The sequence below is a fragment of the Spodoptera frugiperda genome, chromosome 19 (assembly GCF_023101765.2).
Source record: "Spodoptera frugiperda isolate SF20-4 chromosome 19, AGI-APGP_CSIRO_Sfru_2.0, whole genome shotgun sequence".
Classification (NCBI taxonomy): Eukaryota; Metazoa; Arthropoda; class Insecta; order Lepidoptera; family Noctuidae; genus Spodoptera; species Spodoptera frugiperda.
Window position 1 is genome coordinate 5,373,490 of NC_064230.1, and position 16,227 is coordinate 5,389,716.

Consider the following 16,227-nt stretch of genomic DNA (forward strand, 5'->3'; position numbering starts at 1 on the left):
TGTTGAGCGTACCTAACATGTCACTGAACGAAAGTGATACTATCAAGAACCTCAATGAAACCATTGAAAAACTGTCAGCAGAATTACGGAGCGCACATTTAGAGATTGAAAATCTAAATAGTGAGAATTTTAGATTAAAGATGGATCTAGGCACCTGTCATACAACAATTGATGCACTGAAAAAAATAACTTTATCAGACAGGAAGTGTACGACGCCGAGACGATTCCGTAATACTACACAAAACAAATGTATCTCCACACCAACAAGACCGAGAGATTCTGCTTCTGCTCTGATGGCACCAGTAAATAATACCCTTTTGACGCTGAAGGAAGATGAAAACAAATCAATAATTTGCAATAAAGAATCAGATACGATTGTTTCAACATCACGTCATGACTGTAACACAACACAGAGCAACATTGTTCACACTGATCTGTTACTCGTGTCAACAACGAGACCCAAATCAAGGGAAGAGATTAAAAACAATGAGCCAACTAACAACAAAATCCTACCGCAAGTTACTGCAAACGCTGTAGTAGACATCACGGACAACGTTAAGAGTAAGAATAGAGTCATGATTTTTGCTGATCAGGCAGGTTACGGTGTAAGACAGAAACTTCAGTATTATTTGGGAGACTCCTTTGTCGTTATGTCTATGATAAAACCGCATGCTAAAATAGACGAGGTTCTGAAATCTTGTGCATCTACATGTGTTGATTATACTAAATCAGATTTCGTGTTGGTCCTGGTCGGCTCAAATGATCGGAACCCAATGTTATTCCAAACACGTTTGCACCACACTCTTTGCCAATTAAAGTCCACAAATGTATTAGTAGGAAAAATTTACCGTAATAATTTTTTAAACCCTAATGTATTAAACGACTTGGTAAAACTAGTGTGTGATAATTGTGATAATTCTCTGTACATTTCTCTAGATACAAATTATTGTGACATGCAACTGAAAAAAGTGAATAAAGTATTAGCATGTAGACTAATTCTTAGACAAATATTACAAGTAAATTACAAAACTAACTACCAAAATTATAAGATAGAATTGGCATATCGTGAAAAACAACGTAAAATAAAACTTTTAAAGGATGTATCTATACAAACTGATGACTTATCCTTGGACAACAATGTCTTGACGCTAACACAAGTAAATAATAAAGTAATTTCCTCGTCACAAATTGATGAACACACAGGGCATATACAGTTTTCGGATTTTTTTCGTAAGTAACAGAGATTCAACTGTTACACGTATGAGTAACTTGGTAGAATCAGTAAATCAATTGTGCATATGTCATCAGAATGTGTGTGGAATTAATAATAAGAGTAACGAATTGTCCTTGTATTTAGAAATGATTGGAAAAAGGATAGCCTATGTATGCTTAAGTGAACATTTTTTGAATGATAAAAATGTAAATTTATTAAATATAGATAATTTCAATCTAATATCTTATAACATTAGAAGTAAAAAGACAAGAGGTGGTACCTTAATTTTAGCACACACAGACAGAAAAGCTGAAAGTGTGGATGCAATAAATAAACTTTATAGAGTAGAAAGTTTCGAAATTTGTTGTGTAAAGGATATTGATACAGGATTATATTTGTGTTGTTGCTATCGTAATCCAGATTATAAAAATTTTGACAATTTCATGACAAATTTGGAAAAACTGCTGGAGTATTTTTTTAATAGGAAGTGTGTGATTTGTGGTGATTTTAATATTGACATACTCACGGAAAGCTTCAAAAGAACCGAGTTCTTGGGCTTGTTGAAATGCTATAATTTTAGATATCTCATTGATACACATACTTTTATGCGCAATGACTCTCATTCATGTATAGATAACATTTTAACTAACTTGCCTGACGACTGTGTAGAGGGCTGTATAGTGGATCACAATGGCTTGGCTGATGGACACGGGGCTCTTCTGGGTAATTTCACTTTGGAAAATATTGTAGGTAACCATGATAATGACAATCAGATAACTGTGCGGACAAGAGTTTTTAATAATAAGAACAGTGTTACTTTTAGACAACAAATTAATGATCATAATTGGAGTGATATGGGAATCAACACATTTTTAAAGTCTTTTGATAAGGTATTTCGGTCCAGCTTTAAAAAACGTAATATAAAAATTAAGTCAAGGCGTACCTTTCAATTAAATTGGGTCACTAGAGGGGTGAAAACCTCAAGTAAAATGAAAAGACTCTTATGCTCGAGTGGGGCTAAATTAGATGCTAGTGTCCTGAACTATAAAAATATATACGTCAGAATCTTCAGGAGGGTAATTTCAAGTGCTAAAAAACTGACTGTCAGTGAAAAAATTAAACAATCTAAAAATTCAAGTAAAGAAATTTGGAAAATTATTAACAAAAGTACAAATAGGGTAAAAGTAGCACGGACGCAAATTAAACTAAAAATAAATAACCAAATTATAGATAACCCGGAGGAAGTAGCTAATATTTTGGTACAGCAATTTGATCACAAGCACGTCTTGCCTAGTAATGATGGTCGAGATGCGGTTAAATTACTTCAGCAAAGCACACAAAGGGTGGAATGTGATATGGATGTACACCCTACCACTCCGAGTGAAATCTCTAAAATCGTGCAAAATATGCAAAATAAAAAATCGTGTGGCTATGATGACATTCCAATATCAATAATTAAAGACAATTTACTAGTGTTATCAGAACCTTTGTCAATTTTTTATAACAAGTGTATTTTAGAAGGCATTTTCCCAGAACAACTAAAGATCGCTAAGATTGCTCCCATACATAAAAAGGGCGTAAAAAATGATCCAGCAAACTACAGACCCATTTCTTTGTTGCCCACGTTCGGAAAAATATTTGAAAAAGTTTTAAAAAACCGCTTAAGTAGACATCTTAATTTAAATAAAGTAATTAATCGTAAACAATTTGGGTACCAGAAGAATGTTGGTACTGGTGATGCTATTTATACATTGATAAATGATGTTATTGAAAAAATAAATTGTAAAATGAGGGTAGCTGGTATCTACTTGGATCTGAGCTCAGCTTTTGATACAATTGATCATAACCTTTTAATTATAAAAATGGAGCACTACGGTATTAGAGGCAAAGCCTTACAATTGTTTTCCTCGTACTTAAAAAATAGAAAAATGTTTGTAGAACTTGATTCTACCCAACCTAATGGATATAAAAACAGCTATAGGTCATCAATGTTAAATATTACAGCAGGAGTACCCCAAGGATCAATTTTGGGCCCTTTGTTATATATATTGTTTACGAATGATCTTATAAATTTCATAAATATTTTTTTACCGGATATACAAGTTGTAGTTTACGCGGATGATACTAATGCCGTAGTTGCAGCTAACAACATCAAAGACCTTACCTCTCAGGTTAATGCAGCCTTGCAAACGTTTTATAATTGGTTTAATTCTAACATGATGAAAATAAACACTACAAAAACCAAAATTATGTTATTTAAAACTACTGCGCGCTGCAAAGATAACATGGATATAGAGGTTGATAATGTTAAAATTGAGCTTGTCAGGGAAGTAAAGTTCTTAGGGATCAATATTGATGAATTTTTAAACTGGAAGAAGGAACTAGCAGCTCTGGACTCGTCAATTTCATCTGCTTGTTATGCGCTAAGAACTGTGAGAGATGAAGTTAGCATAAATCACTTGAAGATGGTATATTACGCGCTGATTGAGTCCAAACTTCGGTATAGCATACAGTTCTGGGGAAACAGCTACCATTACAACTGGCATAGGGCATTCGTTCTTCAAAAAAGAGCGATTCGAACTATAGTCCGCATCTCTCAACGTGACACATGTCGACCGTTTTTTAAAGAACTTGGAATCCTTACAGTTCCAAGTCTGTATGTTTTAGTATTATTAACAAATCTAAAAAAATATATATATGACTACGAGACAGGCGACGATAGGCTAGCTAGGGAGAAGTCGCGACGAAAGGACTTGGGTCACAGAATCATCCCTGCCTTTGAAATCGTAAGACATGGCCCACAGTGTCAGGCAGTTAAAATTTTCAATAAATTACCGCTCGACTTGAAAAGTATTTTATACACGAGCTCATTCAGGGCAAGGCTCAAGACATTCCTATTAGAAAAATGCCTCTACTCAATAGACGATTTGTGATTTTAATTAATTATATGTGTGACTATTGCTTTTTTGTGCTGTTGATATTTTTTTATTATTATTTTTTTTTAAAGTGTAATGTTACTAACTATCTTTATTATTATTCGAATTTGTATTATTTTTTCAATGATTATTAAATATTATCCACAATTAATTATATGTAAATGGATAAATTTTATGATAATTTTCTTTTTGACATTTTATGATTTATGACATATTTAAATTGGTGATTGCTTTTTTTTATTACGGTTATGATATTTTTTATGTTAATTGTTTTTTTTTTATGTAACACATTCAGACACAATGTATTTTGTTATTGAATTGAATAAATGAAATGAAAATTTCACGTACACATGACACCCAGACCCGAAACACCAATTTGTGGATCACACAAAGAGTTGCTTCGTGCGGGAATCGAACCCACTACACGTTGTACTGTGCAGTTTTTGTGTTGCCTATCGTGCTGTGTGATTATTTAATTGCGGGCGGGACAAATGAAAATACATTTTTTTTTTTCATTTGATGAGTCGACGATTGGCCGCTATCTCGCCTGATGGTAAGTGATGATGCGGCCTACGATGGAGCACGTCTGCCCATAAGCAACCTATTCACTCGGGCTTTGAAGACACCCAGGTTATACCCATCAGGAAACACAGACTCCGACAAGGAGTTCCACTCCCTAGCAGTTCGCACAAGAAAGCTTGAAGCGAAGCGCTTCGTGCGAGTGGGTGGGATATCTACCATGAAGCGGTGACGCCTCGCCGATTGTCTTGTGGTTCGATGATGGAAAGGACTAGAGAGAATCAAGTTGTGCAATTCTATAAGCGAAATAAAAACTAAAAATGTATTCTATTGTTAGTGTAATTGAGTTCAAAGTCAAGTGTATACATTAAACCATGTAACCAAGAATTGTTTTGTGAATCTGATTGAAAAAGAGTAACCTATGGAGTTTCTTGCTCGTTCTTCTCCATAGGAATCTACACTTTGGAACGAGCAAATAGAGCAACTAGAGGACTGACCGACAGACAGACGTTATTAATATTGTATATATATTTGCTTTGACGTTCAAAAGTGCCTTTCTGGTCTGTTGGAAATAAAACATTTTGACGTTGACTTTCACTTTTGACTTTGACATTGACTTTAACTTTGATTCTGATTCTAATTCTGATTTTGATTCTGATTCTGATTTTGATTCTGATTCTGATTCTGATTTTGATTCTGACTCTGATTCTGATTCTGATTCTGATTCTGATTCTGATTTTGATTCTGATTCTGATTCTGACTCTGATTCTGATTCTGATTCTGATTTTGATTTCGACTTTGATTTTTGACTTTGACAATGCACATCACCATTCATAGTCAATCTCCCATCCGTAATCAATAGGCCATTGTGTGTTATATTTCTTCTCCATATGTTTATAAATTTGCGAGTAATCCATTTTGTCAGTCAAGTTAGCTAGGAACGCCTCCCGTATTTGCTTGTAAATCTTGCGTTTCTTCTTTCTATTTTTCTCTCTCTTTTTGGCCATATTGTCGAGGGTATTCTTCATTCCATCAAGGAATGCTTTCTCTTTTGCTGAAGGTCCACCTTCCTTCTCCTCACCTTTGATTGGAACTCCTGATATTGATGCTGTATCCATGCCTAGAAATCAAGGTTGAATTAAAATATTTACTCTTTTTTTGGACGCCGGTAAACGAGCAGACGTATCACCTGATGGTAAGCAATCACCGCCGCCTATGGACACTTGAAACATAAGAGGCGCTATAAGTGTGTGTGGCTTTTGGGGTTTGAGAATTAAAGGGTTGTTTGGGAATCTGGGATTGGGAAGATTGGGAAGGGGGGAGTTGGGCCTCCGATTACCTCACTCACACAACGCAAGCGTTGTTTCACGACGGTTTTCGGTGAGGCCGTGGTATCACTCCGGTCGAACCGGCCCATTCGTGCCGAAGCATGGCCTATTTCTTCCCTTCCCAATCTTCCAAATCCCCGATTCCCGAACAACAACCCTTAAATTCCTAACCCCCAAAAGGCCGGCAACGCACTTGTAACGCCTCTGGTGTTTCAAGTGTGCCATTGGCGGCGGCGATTGCTTACCATCAGGTGATACTGTCTGCGTCGTGTTTCATGATAATAAAAAATATATACCTTCAGGCCTTATCTGCTCCGTGATGCTGAACTCAGGATGATGTCTCCATTTCTTCGGTACTTCGTGCATCATTCGTACCAGATGGTAGATTTCGAAGTACAATCTTTGAGCCCATTCGACGCGTTTGATTGAATCAAAGAAAGTATCCGAATTAAAAGTGAAGACTCTCTGACTCATTTCCACCAGTTTTCTATACCTGGAAATGCAATTAGCCATTTTTACCCGACTGCGCTAGAAGGAGGGTTATGTTTTTCGAGAGTATGTTTGTATAATTGTTTGGCACGCTCTGCAGCCTAAACGGCTTGATGGATTTTGGCTTGAGAGGTGTCGTTAGATTCGTATTTACTGTGAGAGTGACACTGGATATATCAACATATAAAATAATACAACTAAAAGAAAATAAAATAAAAAGAGGTAATTTAAAAAATAAAAAACCCGACTGCGTTTCTTTATAATATGAAAATGAAAAAAATCCCTAAAACCCATTCTAGAAAAGCTAGTCTTCATATTTAGAATGGATCCCGACTGCTTTAATTTTACACTTTTGAAACGTCAAATTTAATTGTCCGTCGCGCTCGTTCCAAAGTGTTGCTTCGAATGGAGAAGAACGAGAAAGAAACTCCATCGTTACTCTTTTCAAAAAATGTTTTTTACAATATCTCTGATACATTATTTGATCATTTACCTATTGTATATATATGTAGGAACAATGTAACGACAATACAGCATCAAAACTAATGGGACAATAAAACCTACCTTTCCAACAGTTCTGATATTACATAACCCTGCTCGTAGTATGGGCTCTCTTCATACATGAACCGCATGGGGTTCAAAGCAGTAATCCTCGCATGGTTTTCTTCATAGTAAGACCTCATCAGCTGTAGAATCCTGGTAGGAGCTTCATCCGCGTTCTTGGCATCGTGATACTTCTCCAACCAGTAATCTTGTGCAGCCTGCACTGTTCTTGCATCTGTAAACAATATATTTTTAAGTGTGGGAGTGTCTGAGAGAGAATGAACCGGCTCGACCGGAGTGATACCACGGTCGAGCATAAAACCGACGTGAAACAACGCTTTTTTTTTGATGGGGGAAGATCATCCAATGACTTCTCTCGCCTTGGGTGAGGCGAGAAGGAGTGTCAGACTCTTACTGACTAAAAACCACCCCGTTCCTTCTCCTGCTTATCGAACCGGAGCCCCGGTAAACCCGCTAGGTAGTCTGTAGCTCCGGATCAGGCATCAGCCCTGAAATTCGGACCATTTGATATTTCAAACATTTGGTAATTCGGAATATTTTAAGAGCCTCCAGTTTCGAATTATCAAAAGTCTACTATTAGTATAAAATAATTTAAATACAATATGTTTCCTAATGGGTATAACCCGGGTGTCTTCAAAGCCCGAGTGAATAGGTTTCTTATGGGCAGACGTGCTCCATCGTAGGCCGCATCATCACTTACCATCAGGCGAGATAGCGGCCAAACGTAGACCCATCAAATGTAAAACAAAAATTACTTACAGTACAATAATAATACAATGAATTGTAATAGTTTTAACATATTTCTTTTATATTTTACTAATATGCTGCGTAGATGTTTTAAAGGAAAATATTTTCTTCTAAGCCTAACATACTTCTTCTAGTAAAAAACTTGGTAAATATGATAATGCAGTGTAATTAATGGTTAAACGATTAGCCATAATTAACTAATTATAATTACAATTTCATTAATTAAATTCATATTTAAATAACATTTTCTAAACGTGCTATGTTTTATAGCCTTCTCCGATAAATTACTATCAAAATCCAACATGAAACGAATTACCTATTCAATTTTGACTAGTAGATCTGGAGATTAGCGCGTTCAAACAAATACTCTGAAACATGGCTCTCCCACACTAAAAATTACATTTCTTTTATTTATTAATGAACGAGAGTCGACTATAACTCTAGTTAATTCAAGAGACTCTTAAAATATTGTTCCGAAATTTGAAGATGCCTCACAAATTAGGTGTTTACCTCTGCAAATTTTATTGAGTTCATTCTGTTCAGAGGGAAAGTCTCTGCAACTTCGAATTATCAAGAGTTTGACGCCGACGTTCGAATTAAGGAGTCATTTGGTTACGTAGCAATGACTTTTTTTGATCGAACTACCAAATGCTGAATGATTTAGTTCGAAATATACAGAGATTCGAACAGAAAATATTTGTTAAGAAATGAAAACATCGCTAGTGGCTCCGTTTTTTTACTACCGAGTGCGTTTCCGGATTTTAGGGCATTAGAAATTTAGGGGGAATCGGGGATTAGGAAGATTGGGAAGGAGGGTAATTGGGCCTCCGGTAACCTCACTCACACAACAAAACACAAGCGTTGTTTCACGTCGGTTTTCTGTGAGGCCGTGGTAGAGCCGGCCCAGCAGTGCCGAAGCATGGCTCTCCCACACTTATGTATATCCACTTATACAGCGTTGAACAAAATACCCATATAAATCAAGAAGCACTGAAGAATACAGGTTGAATAGAATCTCTACACAAAGTATCAGCTCAAAATACGTTTAAAAAAAAAATTGGTACCAAATACTTAGTATGGCATGGTTCTTGATTTTATAAATCATACAAACGTGTCACAACACTACAGGGGTCACTCGCTAATTACGAAACATTTCTTCTGTAAATCTGATCGCCTAGTACCAGTATCTACCTAATGTTGATGTTCGGTTTCTGGAATTTTATGTATTGGAAAAATTCATAACTTCATTCCATGACAACATGAGTTAAAAAAACCCTTCCCGTATCGTTTGTTATGTTATCTAGAAACCGTACACTTGATATGTATACCCCCTTTTTGTTACACCGTGTATGTATGTATGTAATTAGTATATAGACATAACCTATACTCTGAATAGCAAAGTCATTAATAATGAAACGGACATGTAACTATCAGCTAGCAATTATATATATGAATGTAGCGCCAAGGTCAATTGCAATCGTATACAATTTTACTACATTTTGATCGAAATTACCCAATAAAACATCTAACATTTACATCAATAAGACTTTTCATATACATTTTAATAATAATATCAACAACACCCGCATAAATATATAAAATTATACACTAAATAAAACATTTCTATAATATTGTAACAAATTTTCCTCAACCAATCTACTACTAACGCCATCTCTTGTTCAGTAGACTGAAACTGCGACTGATGAAACATGGGAATTGAGTTATCTCATTATATTCGTAAAAAACATGCCGGACATGTTTCGCCAATAAAAAAAACAGCTTCGCGCCATTATGTGTTATCAAAATTATTATCATGCGGAGCGTATATCTTGGTATATTTATAAATGTGACGTCACAAGTCGAAGATTGACTCGAAATGATCACTCAGTCAGCTTATGTACGTCCGTGCGTTCGTATGTCATTCCGTGTGTTACCCGACCGATTGTAGAATCCGTTGACAACACCGCCGCGTTCGATCGCTAGTGCCTTTCCAATTTACCCGTATTACACTTGAAGTTTTGTTTACAAAATTTTTAAAAGAAACTTTTTTATTATCCGTGAAATTCCTTTTTGTGTTGTGTTGTGATATTTTGGATTTAACTTAACACTTCTTTAGTTGTAAGTATTATTATAAACCATTTAAGTTATATTTTAATACTCAATGCTGTCGCGTTAAAAAGTGAAAGTATATACCTATCATACATAACTACATAAAACATTATAATATATACCTTTATAGAAAAAAAACTACAATATATAACATTAAACAAATGAATATACGAATTAGATATTCTATCCCTTTCTATCTTAATGTATACTAGACATAATCATTTGTCAAATAGTACGTATAAATAGTAGAATTTTGTACATATTGACATGTGTATGATACGTAGAAGCTATATCTATTTTTATGTAATTGTTTGTTCATGGCAAATCACGTGGTGTTAGGATGGCCAATGTGTTAAAAAACTCTTCCGGTAATAGAGACTACACAGCTGTAACTACTAGTAGCATGTAGCGCGCTGTAGAGTGTAGGGGAGTGCTGAGAGAGTGACTGGCTCTACACAGCTGTAAGTACTGCGTGTAGCAAGCTATGTGACATGTCTGCCACACTCTCAGTAACTCTCCTAGCGCGCTACATGTCACACAGCTTGCTACGCGCAGTAGTTACAGCTGTGTAGCGCGTTAGGGGAATGACTGAGAGAGTGACAGACTGTACACACCTATAACTACTGCGCGTAGCAAGCTGTGTGACATGTAGCGCGCTGTAGGAGTATAGGAGAGTGCAGCGCGCTAGGGCACAGCTTGCTACACTCAATAGTTAAGGCTGGTACAGTCATTCACTTTGTTAGTTCACTACACCCCTGTAGCGCGTTACATGTAATAGAGCTTGCTTTGCGCAGTAGCTACAGCTGTGTACCGTCTGTCACACTCTCATTCACTCCTGTAACGCGCTACATGTTACACAATTTGCTACGCGCAGTAGTTAAATAAACGAAACTTTTTTTTTGAAGGGAACCGCCTGCATTTATCATTACCGCCTCCAACATTTTTAAATCCCAATAACCTTCTAAGTCTGAGAAATATGCTGAAAACCACATCAAAATCGGTTCAGACAAATCGCACACAATCATACATACTTACATGCAGACAAGTCAAACTGAGAACCTGCTTTTTTTGAACTGCATATTTTTTTTTATAATAATTATCGTGAGACATACTAAAAAAACATATCGGAAAAGAGAGAGTAAAGAGTCCTTCTAAAACTCAAAACTAGTAGAGCTTTTCTCCATTAATAATACGATTTATTCAAATCGTGATTTTTAGTTAATTTAGAATAAAAAATATGCCAATAAAACCGCGTTGAGAACACAAGTATATGAACGGTAGAGAAGTAAATGGTATGATAACGTTATCAGTATACAAATATGTCTGCTTTTTTTTTAAGATATCTCTAAAAGAAGCGATTATGTAAGCTGTGTGAATATGCGTAGTACCTAATTTGTTATTCTTTATTACTTTTAGTCCACCATTTTGTAGACAGATAGTGGTCATGTAGCAAATCTATAGCTACTGTCTCTGTACTGAATGAAACTTACAAAAAGTTGTATATTTTTTGAACACACACTTGACCACAGGCAGGGAAAGCACGTTTGAACGTCAAATAAAAAAGAATTTACGTGTGGGAGGGCCAAGCTTCCACGGCCTAATAGAAAACTGACGTGAAACAATGCTTGCGTTGTATTTCGTTGTGTGAGTGAGGTTACCAAAAGGTCCAATTTTCCCCTATCCCAGGTTCCCCAATAACCCTTAAATTCCTAATCCCCAAAAGGCCAGCATCGCACTTGTAACGCCTCTGGTGTTTCGAGTGTTCATGGGTGGCAGCGATTGCTTACAATCAAGTGATCCGTATGCTCGTGTACATGTGTTTCATAAATAAAAACTTACTTTAAACGTAAAGCAAATTCGTACTAAGGGTACAGTCCCAGTTGACTGCGCCCGTTCACGATGCACGTCTGTTTTGTTACCTGCATACTAAACAACTCCGATTGTACAAGGAAAACATGTGGTTCGAGTAATATCTTATTTGTGAAAATCCATATACCACACACACACATACACCACATGGCAGTGATTATCTGTATATATACAAACATTGATTATCTTTATATAAAAATAAAGATAGACTTTATCGGTTTCATGGTGGGGCGAGGGGATTTTTTTAGTGAGACTAGCCCGCTACAACCTCCGATACCGCTGCAATTTCTGTGCACCAGGATCTACAGTAGATACAACCATGAAAACACCGGAACACTGAAGGCCAACGTCTCACGGACATGAATGACTGTCTTGGATCCCGCAACGAAATAAATCAGAAGATATTATCCCACAAAAACATTTCATGTTAAATGTTGCCAAGACGAGACCATATAGCTCGCACTGTCAAAAAGTAATCAGATCCCGTGTAGAGCCAAGTTTCTAACCCTATACTTTTGAACTGGCGAGTCGGCCGCACGGACTTTTTGCTATTCGTCATATGGGCTTGAGCTTAAAAATCTATTCAATCTTCTAAACTCTTTCCGTGCGGCCAACTCGCCAGTTCAAAAGTATAGGGTTAGAAACTTGGCTCTACACGGGATCTGATTACTTTTTGACAGTGCGAGCTATATGGTCTCGTCTTGGCAACATTTAACATGAAATGTTTTTGTGGGATTTCATTTCTTTTTGTAGGTTGCTTATGATAGAAAGATAAAATGAGCAACAAATTCACCTACTAAACTACTAAATTTATAAGAAAATTGCAAACGTAATCCTAATACTTTTTATCAATGAAAATTAAAACACTAGTATCTAAACCTTTACCTACTAAACTACTAACAATTAAATATTAGGCAAATGGTTTTTTTCTCCGCGATAGCAAACTTTTAAATCACCGAAATATTCCGAAAACTTTTCATTCAACGAGACAACCGTCAACGACGTCTGCCCTCGCGCGTCTGCCCGCGTTCGGGTGCCGCGCTCGCTGACGGGCCGATTATTTTTAGCTACTGCGCGGGGACGAGGGGGCAGGCGGCGGGCGTTGGCGCATACTATACTTACGATGCTTATGTTCAAAAGTATAGGTTGATTAATAAACACTTACCGAAGTGAAGTGTAGTAATATTATTCATATCTAAGTACTTATGGGTAGGATAATGTTTTGATTTGATGAAAAGTTTGTGTTCTATGTACTTGTGTATAATTTTCAGATCTCAAGCAGGAAATAGGGAATTAAGTTTCCCTATTTCAGATTTTTACCCCTCCGCGGCCGCATTCAGACCTCTAGCGTCAAAAGTTGCGGAAGTCTCGAACAAACTTTCACCCCCTAGTTTAAGGGGTTGGGGGTAAAAGTTCCAAGTTTTAGGATTTTTTTGTTGTTTGGGTACTAATACTAGCTTACATACCAAATTTCAGTTTTCTAGGACTTCAGGAAGTACCTTAAGAATTTTGTTGATCATCAGTGAGTGAGTGAGTGAGTGAGTGAGTGACGAAATCGGGGTATTTTAGATATCAATAAAATCTAAAGTATAAGAGCTATGCAATTGAAACTTTAGAGGTTTATTAAGTCTACCACTGACATTATATCCTGAAAATTTTGTTTATCTGGTATAACCCAAACTCAAGTTATGAAGGTTCAAAAATACGACGAAGCGCTTCGAGAAAAGGTAGGTAGTGCCCTTGCGCTTGCGCTTCGCTTGGCTCGTCTTGGCGGGGGCACTACCGTGCCCCCAGATTAGAGGAGAAGAAAAAAAAACTAATTTTCACTTTCCTCAGCTGCGGATTACCTAGCGGGTTTACCGGGGCTCCGGTTCCAAAAGCAGGAAAGTAGGAATGGCATGGTTTTTAGTCAGTAAGAGACTGACATGAGAAGCGGTCATCTGGAACTTCAAAGCCACCACGATATTACTATCTAAACTATTAATGTGTAGACACAGGCAGTCAAATGAATAATAGTTATATACAGACGGACATATTATAGCGACCAGATTGGCGATATATTAAAGAAGGGCCAAATAAAAAGTACCTTTAACCGACGAGCATGCATGAATAGACTGATGACTGTTGATGAAGCAAAAGAAGTGTGTAAGAACCGTGACAATTGGCGTTCCATTGTCTCTGCCTACCCCCATGGGAGACAGGCGTGAGGTTATGTATATTTAGTTTTTTAGTTTATTTATCCCACGTGGAACGCGGGCGACGTCGTTTGTAGACGCTAGTTTCATTTTAAAACGTAAAATGTACGATACAATTGACGTCACGCAAAATCGGTGTCCAGTATGACACATAATTAGTTACCTACATACATTGCTGTTTACCTCTCAAACTCCATTGAGGAAAATATTAACTCTACCGATGTTAGTGGTTAAAACCAATGGCCCTCAACAATTCTGTGTTTAAATCAAAGTTAATATTTATTCAAACCTTTAGTGGTAAAGGGGAGTTACAGATAAGTATATATTATATTGTTATGTTATTTACTTTGCCGATAGAGGAAATGTCATTTTTCACTACGCGTGCGTATCCACTTTTTTAATAGGAAAAATCATCCAATGATTTCTCCCGTCCGTGGTAAGGCGAGAGGGTGTGTCAGACTCTTACTGACTAAAAACCACCCCGTTCCTACTCCTGCTTTTCGAGTCGGAGTCCCGGTAAACCCGCTAGGTAGTTCGTAGCTCCGGATCAGGCATCAACCCTATTGGGTCCTATCTGTGGTGGTTTGACATGACAATATGCCATATAATGTACTGAACGCACTTGAGTGGCGAAAACCCAACACAATCGAGTATTTTTCAACGGTAAATATATTTTCAGTATCACATGATACACACACATAACCAGTTTATCTTGGTCCCACTTTATATGGTCTTTCCATACATCCGACAGTCAGTTTATACTGGTTATACATAACTTGATTAGATATATGTAGCAGTGTGTACAATATATATTAACAAGTCCTAAATAAAATTGTTGTCTTGGAACGCGAAACAGCTACGTATGTAATTTGCTAACGGTTAAAATCGGAACTAAAATTGTTGCCTAAAAAAATGTATTGGGTTACGCCTTTAATGCGATACTAGCGCCACTCTCAACTGTTGTTTTTTTATAGTAATGTGTTATGTTTTAGAGTTTTTGAGTTCCGTGATCATTAATAGGTTTGGTTTTGTTTCTTTGTGAAAAAAGCTGGAATTTTACCCCCTGTTGATGACAGATCAAGTAGGAACGTGGTGTTGTATAGTCAATAAGAGTCTCACACTCCCTTTCGCTTAACCGAAGACTCCCGTCTTTGGGAGGCATTAAAAAAAAATATAGAAAAAAAATGTTAGGAGAAGAGAAGAGTGGGCCTTCGGTAACCTCACTCACACGGCAAAACAAAACGGAAGCGTTGTTTCACGTCGGTGTACTGTGAGGCCGTGGTATCACTCCGGTCGAGCCGGCACATTTGTGCCGAAGTATGACTCTCCCACATAATTGACAATATCTCTCGCCCAAAGCGGAAGAAAACATTAACATTGAACCCCCCCCCCATTGATCCCCCCCCCCCCCAAAAAAAGGTGCTAAGATGAAGATATTTCATATAGTTAAATATTGTACAGAACGCATTTGAGCGGAGAAAACCCGCTTCATCGAGTATTATTTAACGGTAAATAAAGTAAATATTAAAACCATATTAAAATTAAAATTACGAGACGGAATTCAACGAAACAGATGTGAAATTTTAGGTATTATATACAAAACTGTTAATTTCACTTAGTGTTAAATATTAGCTTATTATATAGACATTAGTACATTTCAGTAATTACCAGATACATAACATAATTCATTGTGCCACAATAACTGTGTAATTTTTTGTGTTTCTAAAAGCGATATGTGGATAATGAATTCGTCTCTACTAATAAAACATGTACTAATATCATAAGCACACAGAACATGAATTTTACTGCCAAAATGAATACCCCCGTCGCTTTCTCTGTCCCTATGTACCACTTCTTTGTACGCTTAATTCTTTAAAACTACGCAACGGATTTTGATGCGGTTTTTTTAAGAGATAGAGTGATTTAAGAGGAAGGTTTATATGTAATTATACATGTATTAACATGCATAATATGCATGCTGGGGCGGGTTGCTAGGTAATAAATAAATAAACAATTTTCGAAGACAGAGAGAAAAAAATCCCTACGAAATGGAGGATCCTCCGACCTGGCGAGGTGATCGTGGCTTTCTACTCAACTGCACGAATGCACGAATGAATCAACGAATCAGAGCGCCGAACGCGCTGTCGTTTCGATTTCGCTAAACGTAAAATAAACTTGTACAGGTGATCCGTATGCTCGTTTACCGGCCTATCCAATACAAAAAAAAAACATCTGGAATTTCTGTGAAAAATCGATGT

The 16,227-nt window shown here is 36.8% G+C and overlaps 2 protein-coding genes across 4 annotated transcripts in view; one reads left to right on the top strand and one right to left on the bottom strand.

The window, feature by feature from the left end:
- Positions 1-5,001: 5,001 nt before the first annotated feature.
- On the bottom strand, positions 5,002-7,974 carry LOC118281059 (uncharacterized). Its single transcript, XM_035601503.2, has 4 exons — positions 7,809-7,974; positions 7,050-7,263; positions 6,293-6,489; positions 5,002-5,788 (listed from the first exon to the last, which is right to left on the bottom strand). The coding sequence occupies exons 1-4, from the start codon at positions 7,846-7,848 to the stop codon at positions 5,493-5,495; spliced, it is 747 nt and encodes a 248-aa protein (XP_035457396.1). The 5' UTR covers positions 7,849-7,974; the 3' UTR covers positions 5,002-5,492.
- A 1,711-nt stretch (positions 7,975-9,685) lies between these two features.
- Positions 9,686-16,227, top strand: part of LOC118281287 (segmentation protein cap'n'collar) — a 166,144-nt gene continuing 159,602 nt past the window's right edge. The window contains exon 1 of one of the 3 annotated variants that reach the window (XM_050701040.1): positions 9,686-9,914. The gene's annotated coding sequence lies outside the window, so the exon portion shown is untranslated. The remainder of the gene's footprint in view (positions 9,915-16,227) is intronic. The other 2 variants (XM_050701039.1, XM_050701038.1) reach the window with 2 other exon arrangements.

What these genes read in the sequence shown, in the direction of transcription:
- LOC118281059 (XM_035601503.2), bottom strand. Translation starts at nt 7,848, where the DNA reads ATGTTAAAACTATTACAATTCATTGTATTATTATTGTACT. An exon ending in ATATCAGAACTGTTGGAAAG is followed by an intron (nt 6,490 to 7,049) that starts GTAGGTTTTATT and finishes TTGCATTTCCAG; the next exon opens with GTATAGAAAACTGGTGGAAA. An exon ending in GGAGCAGATAAGGCCTGAAG is followed by an intron (nt 5,789 to 6,292) that starts GTATATATTTTT and finishes CTTGATTTCTAG; the next exon opens with GCATGGATACAGCATCAATA.